Genomic DNA, 21,069 nt, shown 5'->3' on the forward strand with positions numbered 1-21,069 from the left:
ACGACATGACATCATGATGTATCCGGAAGAATCAAATGGACAGTGACGTATCTCCAACGAGGCGTTTTGGGGAGGTATTTTCTGTGTTAGAGTTTTACTCGCTACAGGGTGTACTTTGAGGGTTTTGACTCTGCAGACCGTTTACATGCATAAAAACCTTCCTAACACAAGGTGATGGGTCATAACCGGAAAAGCATGACATGTCACCTTTAATACATTTAGGAGCACATGACTTCAGCACCCTCAATATCAAATACATTTGATTACAATTAAAATAACAAATTAGCTCTCAATTATATGCATATGGTATTTATTGCAAGAAACAATATGTAAAATATCTGTACAATTCTATTAATATCCTCCGTGAGCTTTTTTTTTTTCATACAACAGGAACCACAGTTGAGTCATGAGATGTTTGATAGATAACGGACTATTTTCCCAACTTAAGGGTTGCCAGTTTCATCGACAAGCCTCACTGTGAGCCATTGCGTCTACATTTGAGCATGTCATTTTAATTTGGATTTAATACCCCATGAAATGATGGAAGCCTGTTTCGCTAAATTGAATAGACGTGGTGCTGATCTGGAAAATCAATTAAGCGATGTGCAGGGCTCATTTAATACACATGTTAATATAATGGCTGAGACGGGCCATACAAAAAAGAGACATTTTGAGCAAATTGGACAGTGGTGATTTTAACAGCTGGTGACATAAGTAAAAGTGCATTGCAGCGGAAAACAGTGACATGAGTGTCTGAAGGGGCCTCAGCTGGAGACAAAAGCGTCAGAGATGGGCCCAGGACTCGAGTTGGATGGTGGAGTGAATGGGAGGAGGAGGAGGTGGAGAGAATGGCAAGGAGGTGAGAAGAGATGGAGAGTGCTGACAGCCTAGCCTCTGAAAGGCCGCTGTGGTTGGCAGTCTCTGACCTTGGTGTGACGATGGGTTTTCACCAGAGGCTTCTAATGAAGGCTGATTGCCAGGGAATAGTGAGGGAGCCAAGGTGTAGAGAGGGGAGAGGAGAGAGAAAGAGAGAATAGACGGAGAGAGAGAAAAGGATAGAGGGGAGGCTCAGGTAATTGCAGCACTTGTGGGTCTGAGGCCCCGCGGTCCTGTGATGTCGGGGTGCAGTGGGGAAGGAGAGAGATGTCTGTGGACGCTTTGGTGGTAAATTGTGGAGCACGGGGATGGGAGGCAGGCCCCTAGGCTGTAATTACCCCTATGAGTGTGCGGATGGAGAGTGGACAGGCCCAGTGTGGGGCTCTGACAGCGATCAAGGAGACGGCTGCGGAGAGGAGTAGAGACAGACGCGCAGACAGACGGCAGGAGTCTGACAGAGGAGGAAAGAAGGACGCCTCCATCTCCCTGCCATGAGACAACCCCCCCCCCCCCCAACAACCAGCCAGCCAGACACTGGACCAAGGTCAGAGGCTATTAGCTAACACACAACATGCCGGTGACAGGACAGCCGTGACAAAAGCAGCAGTGTTGAAGACGTTGCTCTCTAATGAACGTAGACGGATTTGGCTAAAAGGGGAGAAGGAGCAATTGTATCAGAGCCAGGGAGAGATGTGGGGGATCCACTGGATGGCGCAGCAGGGTCATGTGGGTCCGGGGCTCAGGAACTGGAATAAGAGAGTTGATAGGCTGGCCTAAGCTTCCCGCTGCCACGGATCAGTATGTACTACCTCTCCTCTCCCTGCCTGGGCTGATGTAACTCACTGGAGTGGCAAATTACACCAGACCTACAGCTGTAGCCCGACATTATGATTAATTTGATCAGTAATTTCTCCTGTTTTTCATTTTAATCGCCGCGACCATTCTGCTGTGGCAGGTCTTTCAGATCTAATTAAGATCAATTCCGGTGTAACAGACTTGGCGAGCGCCTTTACCCCGTCAAATCCCTGAGCTCTCCGGGCGTGGAGAAAACCCGCAGCTCTAATCAATCAACTTCCAGCGAAATCCAGCGGGCTCCCGCAATCAGCCCATTAACACACTTAAGCAAATTTCATAATCTCCCCCGTCTATTTGTCATCACTGTGGTGGCTATTCCAGGCAGCCAACGGGCCGCATCTTACTGTACTCTGCATGGGGAGCAGAGAGGGCGGGGTGCAAAGGTACATTCTTACTCTGCTTAACCAAATTAGCAGATTTAATTTGAGTTCACACCCCTGACTCAAGGGGTCTGTTGGGGTGTGATTTGTATTTGTATAATCGGGATATTTATGAGCCTATTAATGAATTATGTTCCACAAATTTAAAACACTAAAAACACGAGGGACGTAATGAATGCTCAGGATTTCCTCACTTTGGCTTGACGAAGAAGATCACACCTCCCATGAGAAGATAATTACAATGGGACATTAATTGGAACATAATGAGTGTTTGTTTCTCAGCAGCTCTCTGCTGTAGGATTCTGGCTGAGTGACTCTGCACGTGTGAATAATACAAATAGGAAATATGGGTGCTATCTGTTTAATGCTGATTATATTATGGTAATCAACTCTGGGTGAAGCATGGAAACACCAGAAATGTCCTTATGTCTTCACTTATAATAAAAAAAGGAAGATCATGGTGACAATTCACGAGTTTGTGACACAATCTCTTTTCAGGGAGTCTCCCAGAATCAAAAACGTAAAAAGAGAATTAACCTGTTAGTCGCTCAGTGACTCTGAGTCTGAAAATCCAATCACTGTCTTAGATGGTGGAGAGGGGCGGAGCCGCTGTTTAAATCCTATTGCAGCCTTGAGTGGGTGCTGTGGCTGCGACTTGTCCTTGGGCGAGCCCCTCGCTGGGTGACACACTCTTTGAAAACACCAGCACTGACCCAGAGAAACTAAACCTTTTACGGCCATTCTTCTCCTTGCTACCCCCCCCTCGCACACACACACACACACACACACACACACACACACACACACACACACACACACACACACACACACACACACACACACACACACACACACACACACACACACACACACACACACACACACACACACACACACACACACACACACACACACACACACACACACACACACACACACACACACACACACACACACACACACACACACACACACACACACACACACACACACACCATAATCCTATTTGATGAGCCAATATCTTAATGATACCTGATGTGGCCTCTTTGCCCCCCTCAGGGAGCTCTGTCCTCAGTCATCATAATCAGCCTCCCTGCTACTTTTAGAAGAAGACAATCTGTTTAAAGCTAAGGGTCTCAGTGTTGTTATTGCAGAGAGCTAGAGCACCCCTGCTGTCTTTGTGAGTCACAGAGACATTTTCACAGATTCCAGGAAATGTAACAAAGTTAAATCAGAGATGTATTAGTAGTATATTTGTAGTGCATCTCTTATTCAAGGTCTTTGTACATTGCCTGATGCAGGCGTAATGTGTGAATCGGTATGTTGGTCAGTATCCACAGTCAGACTGGACAGTGTGTTTGGTGCGATGTAGCGGGAGCCCATTAAATCTAGAGGCTGTTTTTCCTGCTGAGTCTCACTAGGCCGTGACAGGGCCGGAGAGGGCTGCGAGGGGGAAACAAATAGCCCAACTCATCCTGGCCATAAAGAAGGTTGCACCACAACCCAATAAAGGTCTGACGCTGATGAATGTGACCAGGGACAGAAAGGCGACCCTGGCCAGTCTCCACCAGAAATGAAACCACAGGGATATAAAATAGGTTATTATCGTCACACACTGACAGCCAGACGGACAGAGCAGCAGAGATAGATGGACGTACACGGTGACTAAAAAGGAGGTTGAGTAGGAAGAGCAGCGAAGATTAAGGGACTGATTATTAAGCTTAGATCACTTCAGAATTCCTCCCGAGCGAGTCGTGCCTCGTGGATGTGATCAAATGCGTCAAGGCTTCAGCAACAAGATGCATAATAGCTCCACATTGACAGCCTCCATTCCAAAGCTGCCTCTTGATTAGGATCAAGTGCTGACAGAGAATCAAGTGTATAGTAAACTGCTTAAACAGCACTTTGTTTTTTTAAAAGGAGATTTACAGGAATTACAAATCTAGTTTACTATTAATTAATTAGCTTAGTATTCTGTATGTACTCCATTCACTTTAAATGGAAAATGACATGAATGGGGTAAATTAAACGGATCACTTCTTGGAGCCTTTAATCTGTGTAGTGTACAATAGCAAGCATTAGGGTAGTAAACCTTAAGGGTAATGTAGCCTTTAAAACTCGGAAACACTTATGCCATATGAAAGTATTTAAAAATCTAAAAAGATATGTAGTCTCGTATCACTGTATCTATAGCCATAGTAAGTATTAAGACCAATAACTAGTGAATACGAATACAATTAAGCCTTAACATAGTGGATCAGTATTGTTGATACCAGATAACATGTTAGAGTAATATAATCCGGTATATGTCAGCAGTAGCAATCTACACTTATATTTTTTTCTTTTATCAAGTAATACAAAATACAACTTGAAGAGGTTGGTGTATGACCATTTCAAATGATAGCTTAGAGGCATTATGTATCTTTAACCTCATGTTACTTTACACAAATAAATAGGATCAATCAGGTGCAGTGAGAGAAACCATTTTTTTACCAAAAAATATAAAAACTAATAGACCAAAACACCATGAGGCCTTTTCACAGTAAGAGTTGGATTGGTGCAGGTTATGAACTCACCGACAGAGGCATGGGTGGGGTGACGGGCGAAGGAAGGCTGCGGGCCGGGGAGTGGTTGGACCGGTGGGGTGGGGAGTGCTGCTGGTGTCCAGAGGTGGAGGAGCAGGTGGAGCCCGGAGAGGGGATGGAGGTCTGCTGCTGGCTGGGCGGGGTCATGTGATGCTGGGATTGCAGCGCGTTGTGGCTGTGGGAGAAGGTCTGTTGGTGATGGTGTTGGATCTGTTGGATCTGTTGCTGTTGTTGTTGCTGCTGCTGCTGGTGGTGGTGCTGCATCTGCTGGAGCTGCTGCAGGTGTTGGAGCTGGGAGTTCAGAGTTGAGGTAGCTGTTGATGAAAAAAACAGAGAGTTATTTGGTTCATTGTTGTGCTGGCGACCTGAACTCTCGACATATACTGTAACATACGCAAATGAAATTGGGATTGACAAAAAAAATGTCTGCATATAAACAGAAAGTCCTCATTATTTGAAGAATATGCTAACACCCCAGATACATATACACATGGAGGTGTGGGATGCATAGGATGCATAGTGGGAGACAGATGTAAATTGCATGGAGCCACAACAAGGTCCTCCAGGGTTTTTAGCTTTCACGATAGAGTCTGTGAATTTAATTTAGCTAGTTGGAGGACAAAGCTATCAAGCCTGACTGATATAATTGCTCTTTCTGGAGCCAAAAGTCTTCATTGTCAATTGGAGAATGTCAGAATCTTTGGTTTAATGGCTTAAAATCTCATAGGAAAGAGACATCCATCTTCACTGGAAGACTTCAGAAATAAACCCATTAACTAATTGGATCCAATAATGGCTCACCATTAGAACCTAATTTCTACATTTAAATGATTATACATTTTTATGCTGTTTAAAAAAACGGTTAACACTCGGGGTGAGCCGGGCTGCAGCCACACCAGCATGCAAATACTCCCATGGCCCCATAATGTCTACCTCAGATATAATATAGAATACAAATATGGTGTGCAGATGCACCTCAACTTCATGGTGGTTTTCTATGGCAGTCAGTTCACTCGATAACATCTCATTACAGAACATGGTGGATCTTCTATCAGTCCACACATACAGTATAACCATACCAACACATAGAAAACATATAATACTAAAGGTATCAATAGTAATACTATACGTTGAGAATTGAGCCAAAAACAACAGCTAAGCTGACCTTCACAGCAGTAAAAAGGACAAACTGAGTTTCCACACAGATATAATGGATAGAAAAGTGTTTTTATACCTGCACTCACACTCAGAGAGCTGCTGACAGCCTTTTCTCAGACAAACACACTGGAAAATCCTTAAAAGGAACTATATTCCATAAAGAAAAACAGTTCTGTATATGGTGATTCACAGATCATAGTCCTTTAGAATATATGGTTCATATAATGACTTTAGTTCAGTTATTCTGACTGTAATTTTACAGCTTTACTAAATGGATGAATAAAACAGATGACAGAATCCAAAGTGTTTTAGAAGATAATGCAGCTTGGAGGGGACATAACCTGATCTTTATCTTAATATTTAATCTTGAACTCTAAAGTATCCTATCTAGAGATTATATGGAAAAAGGATTGAAAGGAAAAAAGAAAATTATTATTATCTTTAAGTCCACTATCTTAAAAGCAACAAACTGGTAGAGAATTCAACTTAAAAATAATTGTTAAAGAACTAAAGCATTGGAATCTTATTTTGATATAAAAAAAAGGAGAAAAAAAGCATTTCAACTCCAAAAAAGGTACAATGTTTTTGAACTATGTTGAAAGACTACACCCTATCGACAGCATTATGAGAAAGCACATAAACAATGCACTATTATGAAAACTTGAAACACAAAGGACTGGATAACAAAAGAGTGTTTGTGAACATCTATTGATAATGCAGCCAAGCAAGGCGTAGACATGCTTGTATACATACAGAATCAATGCACTTAATAATTTAAGTATGGTTGCCTCATAAAATATGGATAAAAGATCATGGCAGACAAGTCTTTGATTAGTGTGGTCACTTGGACTGCAGGACAGGCACGTATGAACATTTGATGAACATCAGATCATCCTCCGCTTCCCTCACTCTGCAGAAGTCGGCAAACGAAAGCCAGTGTCTCTTGGCCAGTAAACACTACACTTTTACATTTTTTCTACCTCCTGACACATTGACACCTCTCTCAAACCCCCATCATGAATTATATATCACCTGAGCAAACGGCAAGAGTCCAATTCTCACTTCAAATGTTCGGGCAAGTTATCTAGTGAGCGCCGAGCCCCTGACGGGACCGGGCTCTTTTCCTATTGCAACTTCACAACGACAAAATGTTGAGCCCTATTTAAAGACGGTATAAGAGGGAACAAAGACGGAGAAAAACAAAGGAGGTGGGGGGGGTATAAAATGAGATTTCTGTCAAAAAATTATCGGAACCAGGCGAAGATCAAAGACGATCGGAGAATTTCCTGCAGCGCTAACCATTACGCCGAGAAACAAGAGGTACAACAAAAAAATATGAGGCAAAAGAAAACAAATACAGAGGGAATATGGAAGAAGCCCCATGTGGCCTTATTATAAGGGCTACACCGCAGGTACTATATTCTTTAACAGCAGTGCTTTATAAATTCTGTCATCTTGTTAGGACTGTCAGGGCCGCTGACCCTCCCTTCCCCTCTAACTGGGCAACTGGCATTCTGAAGCTCATTCTTTTAACCACAGCTGTCTGATTGCTTTGGTTGAGCACATAATCCAAGCGGCTTGTCTCAGCTAATTGTTTGTGCTCCTTCCTCGAGCAGACACGGGGCCAAGGATGAGAGTGCTAGCTTCACTTATGATGGAGAGAGGGCAAAAGGCTGCCGGGGCTCCTACACTGCTCATTATATCTCCCACTGTCTCTTTGTTGTTCATATTCACTAGTTCTCCGACTGTGGTGCAAGCAGCGCTCCCACTTGATCATGACGCCCGAGGGGGGTGTTAGAGCAAGGGGTCCCACGTTCACTGTTGTCACAACTCGCCTATGCTAATGTTTATAATGAGGAATGAGCCAGATCATAGAGGGAAGTCGTGAAGCTAAATGATCAGATGCACGCTGAACTGTGTTGTTTTTATGCTCCATTTAACCATTTAACACAAATCTTATGGGACTAAGAAACTCCAGCACTGAGAAGTCTCCAACCTCAGTGCTTTGAGAAAGTGTCTGCCATCTCCCTTTTCTTTGTAGTGCCACGGAAGAAATCAACTGTTATCTGTGACTGTCCCGCCCCGGCTTCTGAAGAACTGGAGGACGAAGCGAGACTGATTGTCAGAGGTCGAAAGGCTAGGTCAAAGCCGGCTCATTCGTCAGACAAAATGCTATTTTTGTTTCCTGTGCGGTTGAGGAGTGAAGGTGGGGGGAAGCAGCCTGCTCTCTCATTACCAGCGCTATCTCAGTAGTCCCTGCCAGCCCCCCTATTACAGCACTTTTCTCTCTGGGGCTGATTCGACTGCTTGTTTTCCTCCCAACGCACAACACCTATTCCCGAACAGTAATATTATCTTTGGTTTGTGTGCAGGTAGATTCAGGACACACATTTGAGACAATTGATACTCAACCTAAATGTGAAGTTTGAGGAACAAGCAGGACATTATTGGTTCAAAACGACCACGAATGCACAGTATGTGATATGTCTTTGCATGCCAATGACATGAAGTTGTAAGATGCGCTCTACATAACTTTCCTGATTCATCTCAAACTAACTACAGTGTAAAATAAATATGAAATGGGTACGCTTCATACAGAATAAAGAACAAATGTGATTGCCTCATGTTCTCAGGAATTCAACATAAAGGGAATCAAAAAGGAGAACATAATGTGAAAACCTTGAAGACAACGTATTGAGTAGTAATACATTTCGTTTTATGCAAAATCAGTAAGTGTGCAAGGCAAGGCAAGTTTATTTATAAAGCACCTTTCAACACAGATGCTTTACAAAAATGAAGCACTCACTGTATGCTTTTGTTAAGTTATTGCTTCTGAAATATCAGCTCATATACTCAGCACAGATATATAATTAAATCATGCTTAATTGCAATGCTGAACTTCTTTGGTGGAATTGAGGCGTGCTGCAATTTAAGAAGCTGCAGTCAGGAGTTAATGAAATGGTCCAATGTGACTCACTCTGTATTTTTAAGGCACTGCTCGAGTCGAAACACAGCTGTCGCTCTCTAACAAGAGGGGACAAACAAGCTCCCCATTACTGCTCTGCCTCACGTTCCACTATGGGAGTCCATAAAGCACCGTCTCAATTGCCTTTTCAGAGAGTCACACTGATAATTACTCCACTGGAGGTAAGGAGATTTAGACTGCATGAGATCTGGTAATTACAAAGGTGGTCAAAGGAAGGTCATTTTTATTCTGGGGATTAGATCTGAGCACTCGCACACTGATGAAGTGGGTAGCAACACTGCTTCTGCACACAATTGTCCGGTTCACTGCTGAATTGTATCTTCACTAAGAAGGACACTCGTCCACGTGACAAAACATTTGCATTAGGGTCAATCTGCCAATTGTGGGTTTTTGTTGTTGTAGTGTAAACCTTTACAAATAATAGTACTGTGAAATCCATATATATTAGATAATATATGAGTCCTGCATTGAAAAAGTATTCGAAAAATGTGTCAAAAATATTAAAAGTAGAAGTGCGCATATGCTATAGTATCACTTTACGCAGTTGGATCATCATTATTGATGCCCTAATGTGTTGTATTTTTCTTGTTAAGATGATGAGACAGGATTAGTTGCTAAATTGCTTGAATACATACAAAGGTGGAATTTTATCTTCTAATAAAACAAGTATACCATTTTATCTTCTAACAACATGGAACACAAATTGGTGTTTTCCTTGTAACAGTGATCCATACAATTGGTAGCTTAACAAAGAAAAATGAAAACAGATCCCTGCTATGGAAATGGCTGGAATAAACATGGAGAAAATAAAACGTTGAAGAAACAACCGGGAAAAAAAACATTACGAAGAGCCTCAGCAGGCAATACCAGTGTTTCAGTCCTGCTGCAGGGGGAACTCGGTGAATACACAAAAAAAAGATATATAAAAAAAGATATATAGGCAGTTAAGATTTGAGTGGAGTCGCAGAGCCACAGGATTTTAGAGAGTAAACCGCATCGCTTGTAGGGATCCAGAGATAATGCTTTCACTTTGTGATGCAAGGCAATATCAAGCTGTGTTGTAGAATTCTCACTCTGGGGGAAGCATTTCAAAGAATCAAATCCTCTCCATGGAGATGTTACACACACAAGAAAATCCCTGTGTGCTCGATAATGTTGCCCTTTCGTGTGTTGCTTACGCCATGTTATTGATTTCCAAAGTGTGGTCCAGGGAATTTTAGGGGCCCTTGAGAGAGATCCAGGGGGCCCAAGCAAAGTAATGCCTGGTTTAATATCATGGTTTTCTTCATTAGAGAGAATATATAAAGCTTATTGTATACAGGCCAGTAATGTCCAATACTACAACTTCTAATGAGGATGACAGCTTGAATGTTTAATCTATTTAAAGTTAATTTAAAAAATGAATTGAACTTTCTCTATTTGAAGATTTGTTAATCAGTGAAATTAGTCGACTGTCTGCAATGTAGTTATTTAGTAAAAAAAACGTATTCAATGAAATATTTGCCCTTTGTTTTAGGAAATATTTATGATTAGATACCTCAACCTTTATGTTATGAATCTTGATTTACAAATTTCTTGGAAGTTTCAATGGTTTTGATTTCAAGAATTTCTCTTTACTGCTATACAATGTGTCAGACACTTCTAAATGAATGATAACACAAACTCTTTTGAACACATATCCCCCTTCTTTTGGTCAGAGAAGGTTCTCTCTCCTTTTAAATTCTGTCTGTAATTCTTTGGTGCCCAGTGAGGGGTCCCTTACATTTGTCCTTCAGAGTCCACAAGGTGTTGGACCCCCCCCCCCCCCTCCCTGCTTGTCTGCCTGGCAGGACAGACTGGGTTTTTACAGCGTGTTCATGGTCCCATCATGTGTCGTCAGACCAAAGCGGAGGCCGCGAGTAAAAGCCTCATGCAAAATGTATGCTCATGCGGCTGTTTCTGTGGGTGGAAAAATCAATATTGCGGGCCTGATGCACGGAGATGACTGAGTGCTCTCTGACTGACAGTAAAAGCTGAGAGAGATTGAGGGCCTACATTTACTGCTGGAGAAAATGGAGTGTAGTAGAGTTGCTTTAATAGTCTAGTTCACCTTAAATTTGAATTTCATTGTGGATTATTTTGGTAACAACTTAGACATCGAGGGCTTAAAGAAATTACACTATTAGTTTTGAAATTGTCTAAAACACATCTTGCATTGTGGTTTCTGAGCAGCTACAGTGTTGTAGATTATGGCATTAGTAAGCCTTCCCTTCCTCCCCAACTTACACAAGATATAAAATGATTGTAGAATAATCAAAAGACAATGTGGGTATGGGGAGGACATCATAGGGGTTTTGTTCTGCTCCACTTCGCTTACATATGCTTTTGATAGCGTGCCACATACCCACAGTGCATTTGGGGAGGAATGTGAGAAGAGAGCGAAAAGAAAGTGAGAAAAAGAAATTCAGTGGGATGAAATAACCCCAAACAATGGGATTTGCTTTCCATTCTTCTGCCTCCATCTTCTGTCTTTAATTATTCCCTTTGGTTGTCTGAGGGAGCGTGTAAGCACTTTCACACAGCACAACATGCCCAGCAGCACAACACTGTCTGCCTTAGTGATGTGGAGACTTCTGAGTGACACGGAGCCTCTTGTGATTATTAATGCTGTTTAATACAACACAGGGCGGCCACTATGATTGAGAGAAAAAACAGATTTCGAAATGCATGCACTCAAAATGCAATGTGAACGGAATTATGTACAACACGAGCACTGTACTTGAGATACATTTTCCCCCACGCTACATAAACAATGTGTACACCATGAAATGAAGGCTAATGTTTCGCAGATGCAACAGTGAAAACGTGTATTTGATAACAAGTACCAACTGGGCTGCATTTTGTACACAGCGTTTAATGGAACCTCAGCTGATCCTGGTGGGATCCTTTGTGCCGGTTTAGTAGTTTCTTCCTGAATCGCATATGAGATATTTGAGAGCCCAGAACGATGTATGATGAATGAAGTAGCATGCTACTTATACGCTTATCGTGCTCACTGACTAGCAACAGGTTCAGCAAAGGGCAGCGGCAGTAAATGAAATTCCGCACCGGGACAATATATCATCAAAAGAAATGTATGCACCTGAAACTTACAAGCCTTCTTCAGATGCGGACACGGTGCCTTACGGGGTTGGGGGAGGGGTGAGAATAGGGTAGGGGAGACAAAAAAAGGGGGAAATGGGAGAATAGGCAGGAGGTTTTTTCTTCTGGATGGGTGAGGAGCAAGCAAGGGGGAGCAGCAGATTTAGTTGAATCAGTTCTATTTTCATACTGGCTGATCTGTGTCTTTTAACCATTTCACTGCAGCTGGAAAATGAAAGTAACAGGGCTAATTTCACAGTGAGAGCTCACTGAACAAAACCCCCCACGGTCTGTGGAAAAAGGTGCTAAGTCTACTTTGTCATTGTGAATTACGGCTGTGCAATTCAGGAAACGGGCTTGTGTGTAAAACAGGAAAAACGTAGAATATATGTTCAGAGAGAAAAGGCAAGAAAAGCCTTTTTTCCTCTCCCGCCTAAGTGAGGTTTACTTCTGATGTGTAGGTAACAGATATCTCTCTCCCCAAACATGCCGCCCTGTTCTGCCACAGGATCCATCTGTGATGTGTCTGCTGTTAGTCCAGAAATAGCACCCAGGGGACTTTACACACTCCTCAGGCCTCCTACGGGACCTTTTAAGCTGCACTGATACTCATAAAAGCCCCCACAAATCTGGCCCCCAGATACCTCGGCCATTAATTAAGGTAATTAGGCCCTGGTCAGCAATTAGTAACCACAGATAGCTTTTAGCAGCGGCTAAGACGTCCCCGCTGGTGAGGGGTTTGGTTCCATACCATCTGCTGACAAATGTCACCGCGGACTCTTTGGTTTCACACACGGGACACTGGAGAGCTGTGTTTAAAAATGACCTCTGTGTGATCCAGACTGCTGCTGCACCACCACTTTGTTTGTTCTACTCATTTCTTTGCTTCTTTTCTCTTTCAAACATGGAGGAGCGAGCTCTATGAAAATCCATACAAGCTGTACACGGCCAGAGAGGGAATAGGAAACATTCACTGCACAAGGTATCGATCAAAATTAGAACATCTGGGCTGAGTGTTAGTATTGATTAGTGCGTAATGCTACATTGATTCGCTTGTATTATTAAGTCCATGATAGATCCATATTGAAAATATGTTACATCAAATTATAATGTTATTTTGAAAGTGAGCACATATTAAATTGATGCTGTCCATATAGGAGTTTTAATTTAGTTTTATCGAATACATTATCATTCATATTAGGCAATTATAAAGGTAACAATTTGAGAGGAAACAGCCATTACAATCCAATAATTTGTTATTTTTGTGATGTGGGAAAGTATTTACAAAGCAAACACCTACTGAAGAAATTCTAAAACAAATGTGGCATTTATACTAATATGTAAGATCCAGCAGTGTGTGTATTTCATCCTGTGGCAGAGGTGTGTGATTTAAGGCGCTCTGAGTAGAAAGACAGATAAAAACAGGCTGAATACTCACATTCAACCTCAGAGAACAGATCATGCAATAACTCACATTACTGGGGAATGGGAAATAAAGGATGCAGCTGTGCTACTTTACACAATTCCACATTTGAAGCAATCGGTGATAACACCATTTTCATTCTGGTTCAGTCCCATAAAATTACCATTAACATTACAACTCATGCAGAACACAGATAAATGTAAAATGTCACCCAGTTCTGCCAGGCGGGAATTCCAGTTCCACAAGATTACCATCTCTGTCTGCTCTCTCCCACTGCACCTTGTCTAATATTTCCTTTACAACATTTCATAAGTTCATTTCCCCCTCACTGACCATGTAAATCACAAATCAATTTTCATTTAAAATGCTTGACTACAGATTGTTGCTGAAAGCCTCTGAATTGCGCCTCAGCAATATGACAGACCTTTAGCAAATCTTGTGGAAACAGTGTGGTCAGAAAAGGGAGGAAAAACCTGAGATGTAATTTCTCCAAAACAACTCTGGGGCCAAGTGGTCAAAGCATTTACTCGAAGCATTTTATAAAACATAATGAAAACAACACACTATTATGTATTCTAATCTTTATTAGATGCACCACTCGCTTATTTATTGAAACCTCAGACTTGATCGACTGGTCTACTCAACAGGAACAAAAGGCTGATTGCTATTATGATTAAAAGATGAACACTATTGATTGGGCATAATTGCTTAGGACGTCTAATCTAATGCAACAAACTTAAATGCTGATTATTTATTCAGGATACCAGAATAAGTAAGATTATAAAAAGAGTTAAAGGTGGGGTAGGTAAGTTTGAGAAACCGGCTCGATATACACTTTTTGTTATATTCCATGGAATGCTCTTAACATCCCGATAGCAATGAATATCTTAAGTGCTTTGACAAAAAATCCATAAAAAAATGTCATCTGTAGAAGCCGTAATACTGTAAAAAGCACGACCAATTATTTTAGCCGGCCCGGCTAAACGGATTGGATGGCCTACCTGCCTGTCAGCCTTCCATCGGGGCACAAACTTATCTCGTGCCCTCATTGGTCATGTGCGCGTTCGTGTGTGTTGGAGGAGGGGCTCTGTAAGGAAGTGGCAGATTTTCTCCGGTTGTGTATTTTCAAATTCTAGCGATCTCGAGCCGGTTTCTCAAACTTACCTACCCCACCTTTAATTTTACTGAGGTTTGCACCATTTGTGATATTTTTCGATGGCAAACTGTGAATTTGGAAGAATGGAACACACTGTTTTACAATTAAAAACATATTTACATCTTAATAGGGTTTTCTGTTGTATCTCAAAAGCTAAGGAAAATAAAGGAAGCTTCATTAAAATGGACTTATTTGCATGTTCCTAATTATTAATGGTATTGGAAGTTGTTTGAAAATGGGTCATTTGTCAATGTGGCATCAAAACCACGAATTCAACAAACTTCATTTCTACTACAAAATTCATTTGAACAAATGCACTACAGTGCGGACAGTGGGACACTGGCTTGTAGAGTGTGTGTTTATGGCAGGAGGTTTGCAAAAAGCCTCCCTCAGTGTTTACCAGTGAGGGCAGATGTCAGGGTTTGCTGTGGAGGAGCAGACACAGCCACATCTGATTATTGTCCTCCTCCACACGGCCATAAAGATTCCCCCCCCCCCCCTCCATTTATTTATTTCTATTTCAGGCTGTGGCTGTGCTGTCCTGTGGCCACCATCCACAGAAACCAAACACGAGTCAGGAGCCAGAAGGTTAAGACAAAAGTAACTACTGTGATGTAAAATATAAAAATATCTAGGGATACATACATAAAACAATATCACTCTATATTCAAATACACTGTGCGTCATTTGTTCTGTTATTTTTGTGCAATTATGAAATATATGTAACTTCAATTCAGAACAAATCATTAGCATGTCTTCAACAAGTGAAACACCAGGGGGTAACATTTGCTCACATCTTAGCTTCAAGAGAACATCACAGTATGAATCATGAGTCTCGTGGGAGTGTGTGTGTGTGTGTGTGTGTGTGTGTGTGTGTGTGTGTGTGTGTGTGTGTGTGTGTGTGTGTGTGTGTGTGTGTGTGTGTGTGTGTATGTGTGTGTTCCTATGTGCAGGTACAGTAAACCTGTGATTCAGCCCCAGTGTGAATTTGTGTGTTTGATTTTAATCTTCTCATCGCTCCTCTGTACATTTCGATTGGTGATATTTTTTTCCCGCGCCAAAGTGTCACAAAGGCAGTAACCCCACACATTTGCAAGCTGCTTATTGAAGACAAACAATAAACCAGTGGCAGATATCAATGGCAGAGATGAGAACCCGGGTGCCATATCAGCTGGGACTGCCTGGCGAAGCTGCCTCGCACTGCGCTTCATCTCCGGCAGCACCTCTCACTCTCAATTATTTGGCTGCTGTCACAACAAATCAATCAAATTACCGCTCCAGGACTGTGTGCAGCTGCTCCTATTGCACCGCTAGTTGCATTAGCTTTGAAATGTATGAGGTCTACATTTTATCACTGTTATTTATTTAATGCAGCTCTCTCCCCTGCGAGTCATCTTACAACCACGGCAAAGTTAAATCATTAAAGGACGACGTGGAATACATAGTGCTTGAGAAACACTTCAAATTAAACAGCGATAAGGGAGAAGGGATGGGTTTGGCCTCTATTGTGTTAAAGTGGCATATGTTGATGTGTGGAAATGTAAACCGCTTGCACTGGGTCCTCTTAATGCCATCTCTGAAGGCTCATTGTGCACACAAACAATGGCTTATTTATGTTCCTTATCCAAAAATTATTCAACAAATACACACGAGGGAAAAGAAGCTCACAATGAGCAACCAGTGTGGCCATAACAAGCCTAAACAAAGATGGTTGTAACTCTCAAGCTTGGATAATGTAATGGGTAAAGGGACACAGAGGCATTCCCTCAGCAGACAGAGGTTAAGTCAGTGCCCGGCCCGGTGATCTCACCTCTTAAAGGAGCAGCAGTCAGCTGAGGCAGAAGAGATGCGGTCTGACATGTCTTACTAGTGTGGAAACATTTGGCTCTTCCCCCAGGAGCCCACCCTTTGGTGGTGTAATGAGCATAGTGATTTCCCTAATTTGTACCGTACCAACACCCGCACCCCTACGAACGACACCGCTGAGCGTTTTCATCAAAACGACAGACATGCCTTTGATTGGCACTGACACCGGGTCTCATTACTGCAGGTGAGTGGGATGCCGACCTTTAGAAGGAAGCCTGAGTGCTGTTTTGTGTTTCCTGCGGACGAGTACAGAGGAACAATGCTCTCACCTCACCATGAGAACTCAGCTCTCTGATGTGCGGCGCTGCCTGGCTTTCAGCTGAGAGCAAATAAGATGGGATATGCTTATTAATATGAAGGAGCTCTAGTAAACTAGCTTCTTGCATTACCTTTGAGTGAGTCTTGGAGAAGAGGAGTCGACAGTTGAGACTTTGTTCTGCTTCCTCCCATTGGGCATTACATGTACAGTGCTTTGATACAAGTCGCTTACAAGTATGGTAATCATGCTTTGCTTGTTATAAAATCATGTGAAATGAAAACCTATTAACAATGCATCAAGTTAGCATCATATCTAACAACAAAACAATCTGTAGATGTTGTGTCTGCTTCAGTAGTACATACTTACTCTATAGTTGTATACAAATTGTGAAAATCACGTATTATTTTGTATTCACATGAGCCGTCACATTTACAGACCTCAAGCATGACCCAACCTACTCTTTGCCTCTGTGAAGTCAGCTAGAATTGTGTGCACTCTGTCACAAAAGATAACTTTCCCCCTTGTTTAGTTTCATTGGGAATTTGTTTTTACTGCATGTTTGCAGGCATAAATCATTCTGACAAATAACCAGTTACACTGGTGCCCGTGTTTACTGAGTCTGCCACAAGATGCTGCTCAGTGTTGTTTAAGCAACCGCTCCAAATGTATAGCACAACCCCATTACAGTGATAGTTATTTATCACAGTCTGAGAGAGCTGCCCTCCTAAAGCTCACAGCCGCTTCCTTCTATCAACATTCGCTCCTGCTTTGATTAGTCGGATCAAAACGGGATCAAAGACGCTTTTGTTACTGTTTGTTCTGATTTGATCTTTTTATTTATTTTTACTCATTAAAACTGAATATGATTAGTTATGAAATGCAAGAACCATCTGGACAGAAAAACCCAAATGAATATCTGATGTAAAATGTTAAACATTGCATTGTTACAAAGACTGAGTTTATAGCTATAGGCTGTAATGTGAAGAATACATTTCCTCCATTCCCCAAGATAAACAGCCTTATTAGCGGGTCATTAGCCGCCTCATTACATTTAAATAGAGCCATTGGCTGGGCTGCTTGCAGTCTCATTACTTTGCCTCACAGTTGTCTTGTGTCTGATCTGACAGTAATTAGCTAGCAGCGTGTGTGCTGTAAAACACACTTGCTCCTGAGGTCGTGAAACAAGCTGACTGCTCCCTGGCGACAGTGTGCCGCTGTATTATATGTGTGATTAATCAGGCCTGGAGCCCCAGAGGGGAGGGGGGGTGCGGGGGCAGAGGCCAGAGTTGCAGTTGTCTGACAGAGGTGCTGTGCCAGCAGGCCTCATTCAGCGGAGCTGTGATGAAGTCAGACAGCGGAGAGTGGAGGAGCGCTGCGTGGCCAGAGGGGCCCGGACACAGTCAAGACATTTAGCTTCACTCGTGACTTGTGTCACTTTCTCTCCATGGAGGTCCCTTCAATGCATCCCCTTTAGATAAGAGGACGTGCGAACAGGCAGTCTGTCATGCTTAAAAAAAGATCTGCTACAGAGGCATTTCTCCACAACTATTTTTTTCACTATCTCTCATGGATGGGGAATTGTATCAGGACATTGGATTCCAGACTGTCTGTTGGTTTGTTTGTGTACAATAAGTATGACTGAGGGCTGTTTGTTTTGCCATTCTGACACCCTGACAATGAGTTTGTCGATCAGTTCATCAGATCACTGCAGCCTTTGGGTTGTTCCTCACGCACCAGGACGAAGATCTGTTGAAGTGTGAGTCAGACGGGCCTGCTGGGCCCATTATCGTCCACTACTGATGGATACATTGAAGGGCTCGCTGGATAGATGCGGGTTTATTAAAAGCTCTGCCCACAGCGATGGCTGCTGTTATTTATGCATGTTTGTGTCCATTAGGCTTCTACTTCCACATTTCCTCACTCAGGGCATCTGTCCATCCATTTCCCCACATGAGGGAAGCTTTCCCTGCACTTTGTGCTGCACTGGCATTATTGTAATCTCCATCCTAAAAACACACTGCTTTACATGTAGCCTGGCATCTTTTTACATTAGTGCATCTATCTCATCCAAGATGTATGACTGATGGTTTCCGCATCCATCCCTCAATCTAATGGTATAAAAGAGACAATGTTTTAAACATTAAAATGAAAACCATTTACAACTATGATCAAAAGAGAACACTTGGGCATTAAAGTTTAAAAGGCACGGATAAGTACAGCCATGTGGATGGACAGATGAGGTGGAAAAGAGATAGAAAAGTGAAGTACAGTGCACTCTTATGCACAGGAAAGAGGCACAAAGTGCTTTTGCGCTGCACTGCAAAACGCTGACCTGTAATTAATATGGCTGTTCCTCTGGGCAAGTTGAGGATAGCTGCTATTTGGGATACAAACCCCTTAAGGATTCTTACCTGACCAAGGGCTTTGTAAAGCCTTTTCATTACAGAAAAAAACAGTTCAGTGCCATACATGGACGTAGAACATCTCTAGCTGGGATCAATACGTGGTGTATTTATGAGTAATAGTTCCTGGTGCCTCATGTTTTATGAATCATGGTGTGTAATACAGAAAAACCTTCATGAGCATCAGAGAGTGGATTTTTTAGAACATCCATCAGCTTCCTAGAGTGCCCGCATTATTTTCTCCTTTCGTGCTGGAACATCAAGTTGACCCTGTTTAGTCAGACGGATGTCTACTCTGCCCTCTTTCTTACCTTGCAGGTTCTGGAGCGGGAGCGTCATGAGCCCCCCCGCAGCAGCAGCAGCCACCAGGCTCTGGAGGTTGGCAGTGGGCAGGGAGAGGACGAGGCCCTGCTGCCCCCCCAGGTGTCCGCCTGCGTTGAAGGGGATGAGGATGGGCTGGTTCATGCCCTGCGCCGCCCCGGACATCACGCCGCCCACTGCATTGGCCAGCTGCTGGGCCACCAGGAGAGACTGCACACACAGCAACATACAGCATTGTTGGTTATATCATCACAGATGGGTGGTTCTCTAGAACCAAAATGAGTTTTGTGGAATATAATGTTTCTTATAATGAAAGGTCATTGGTTTTGATGAATTCAAATGTAAATAATATCCTACTTTCATAATGTGTTTGCTGTTATGTGGCCCTTCAATAGTGTTTTACATGCTGCTGCAACGATTTTAACATTTCCCAGTTTGGGATCAATAAAGTATATCTTATCTCATCTTGTATTAAATAACTTAAAACTGAAATTAAAGTAACAAATAGAAAATAAAAGTCATATATATAATCTGTACTGTGCATGGCACTTGTTAAAGTCAAAATAAATGTTGTAAACTCCAATCATCTGTCCCTGGTCATGGATGTCTTCGTACATTTCAATAAATACCCATAAACATTTTTATTTTGAGGGTTCTCATGGAAATAATTTTTTTCTCTTTCTGTAAAAGATAGAATATTTCTGATGACTCATCCTGATCTCTGAAGCAGTTAGATACATTTTAGAAAAACATCGCACCATGAAAGCAAGACACACTCTAACATCCATTTTAATTAGATTTTAAATGTATATTTACACTGTCAACTTCTAGTTTGATGTAACCCACTTGTTTCTAACAACAATCTTTTAAAAATATTTACCAGCAAGAATAAAAAGGATAATATCCAATATTGGGAGACTTAACTTTCGTGTGCCGCAGAATACATAATGCCGTTATATATAACAAAAATGGCATCACATTTGGTTCAAAGAATCTAAACTATTTTGGGATGCTTAATTGAGACGAGTAAAGCTGTCGCCTTAGGGACTGTTTCACTAATCAATGTGTTTTGATGAATGCAGTTGTTTTGCAGATGAATGATGTGCTTTGCGGTGTCACACACTGACAGAGAAAACACTCTGCTGTTGTTACTGATAGAGATCTCATCCAATCTTTGTGGAAGAGCTGCAAATATTTCTTTCTCAGAGATGCAGAGTGATTCATGTTTTCTCCCGTTAAACAAATCTCCGGTACCACAGAAATGTGCCTGAAGTACACTGTGCTTTTCTTAAAAAAGTAGTAGCAGTACTTTACTCCTTTGAGAGGGATATAAACCACCACTCCCAACTCTTCATGTATCCTTTCATTCACATTAGTTCAAGTGGATTCGGTGCAGTCATACCCAAAGAGGGAAAGATATGTTATCTTTTTGCACAGTACAAGATCTCTCAAATGTATTTTCCGAGGAAGTGGGTTTGGAAAACACACCAACACATTTTTCATCAAGAGCTTTGAGCCAGAAGTGGTGATGTTTGTTCCACGGTGAAAACATCTCCATAAATACACAGGGAGGATTTGATTCTGATAAAAACCTTTTTCAAATGATGTCAGTGTTTGAGCACGTCAAACTGCATTTACACAGGAGGTATAAAACAGGAGATACTGAGGATGCTGTAAAAATC

At 42.1% G+C, this 21,069-nt stretch overlaps 1 protein-coding gene across 1 annotated transcript in view; it reads right to left on the bottom strand.

The window, feature by feature from the left end:
* pou6f2 (POU class 6 homeobox 2) overlaps nucleotides 1-21,069 on the bottom strand; it is a 67,972-nt gene that overhangs the window by 23,598 nt on the left and 23,305 nt on the right. Inside the window, exons 4-5 of the mRNA XM_034109017.1 lie at nucleotides 19,378-19,597; nucleotides 4,688-5,010 (exon numbers count right to left, since the gene is read on the bottom strand). Of these exons, the coding sequence (XP_033964908.1) occupies nucleotides 4,688-5,010; nucleotides 19,378-19,597 (543 nt within the window). The remainder of the gene's footprint in view (nucleotides 1-4,687; nucleotides 5,011-19,377; nucleotides 19,598-21,069) is intronic.

Source organism: Pseudochaenichthys georgianus, chromosome 20, assembly GCF_902827115.2.
Source record: "Pseudochaenichthys georgianus chromosome 20, fPseGeo1.2, whole genome shotgun sequence".
NCBI lineage: Eukaryota > Metazoa > Chordata > Actinopteri > Perciformes > Channichthyidae > Pseudochaenichthys > Pseudochaenichthys georgianus.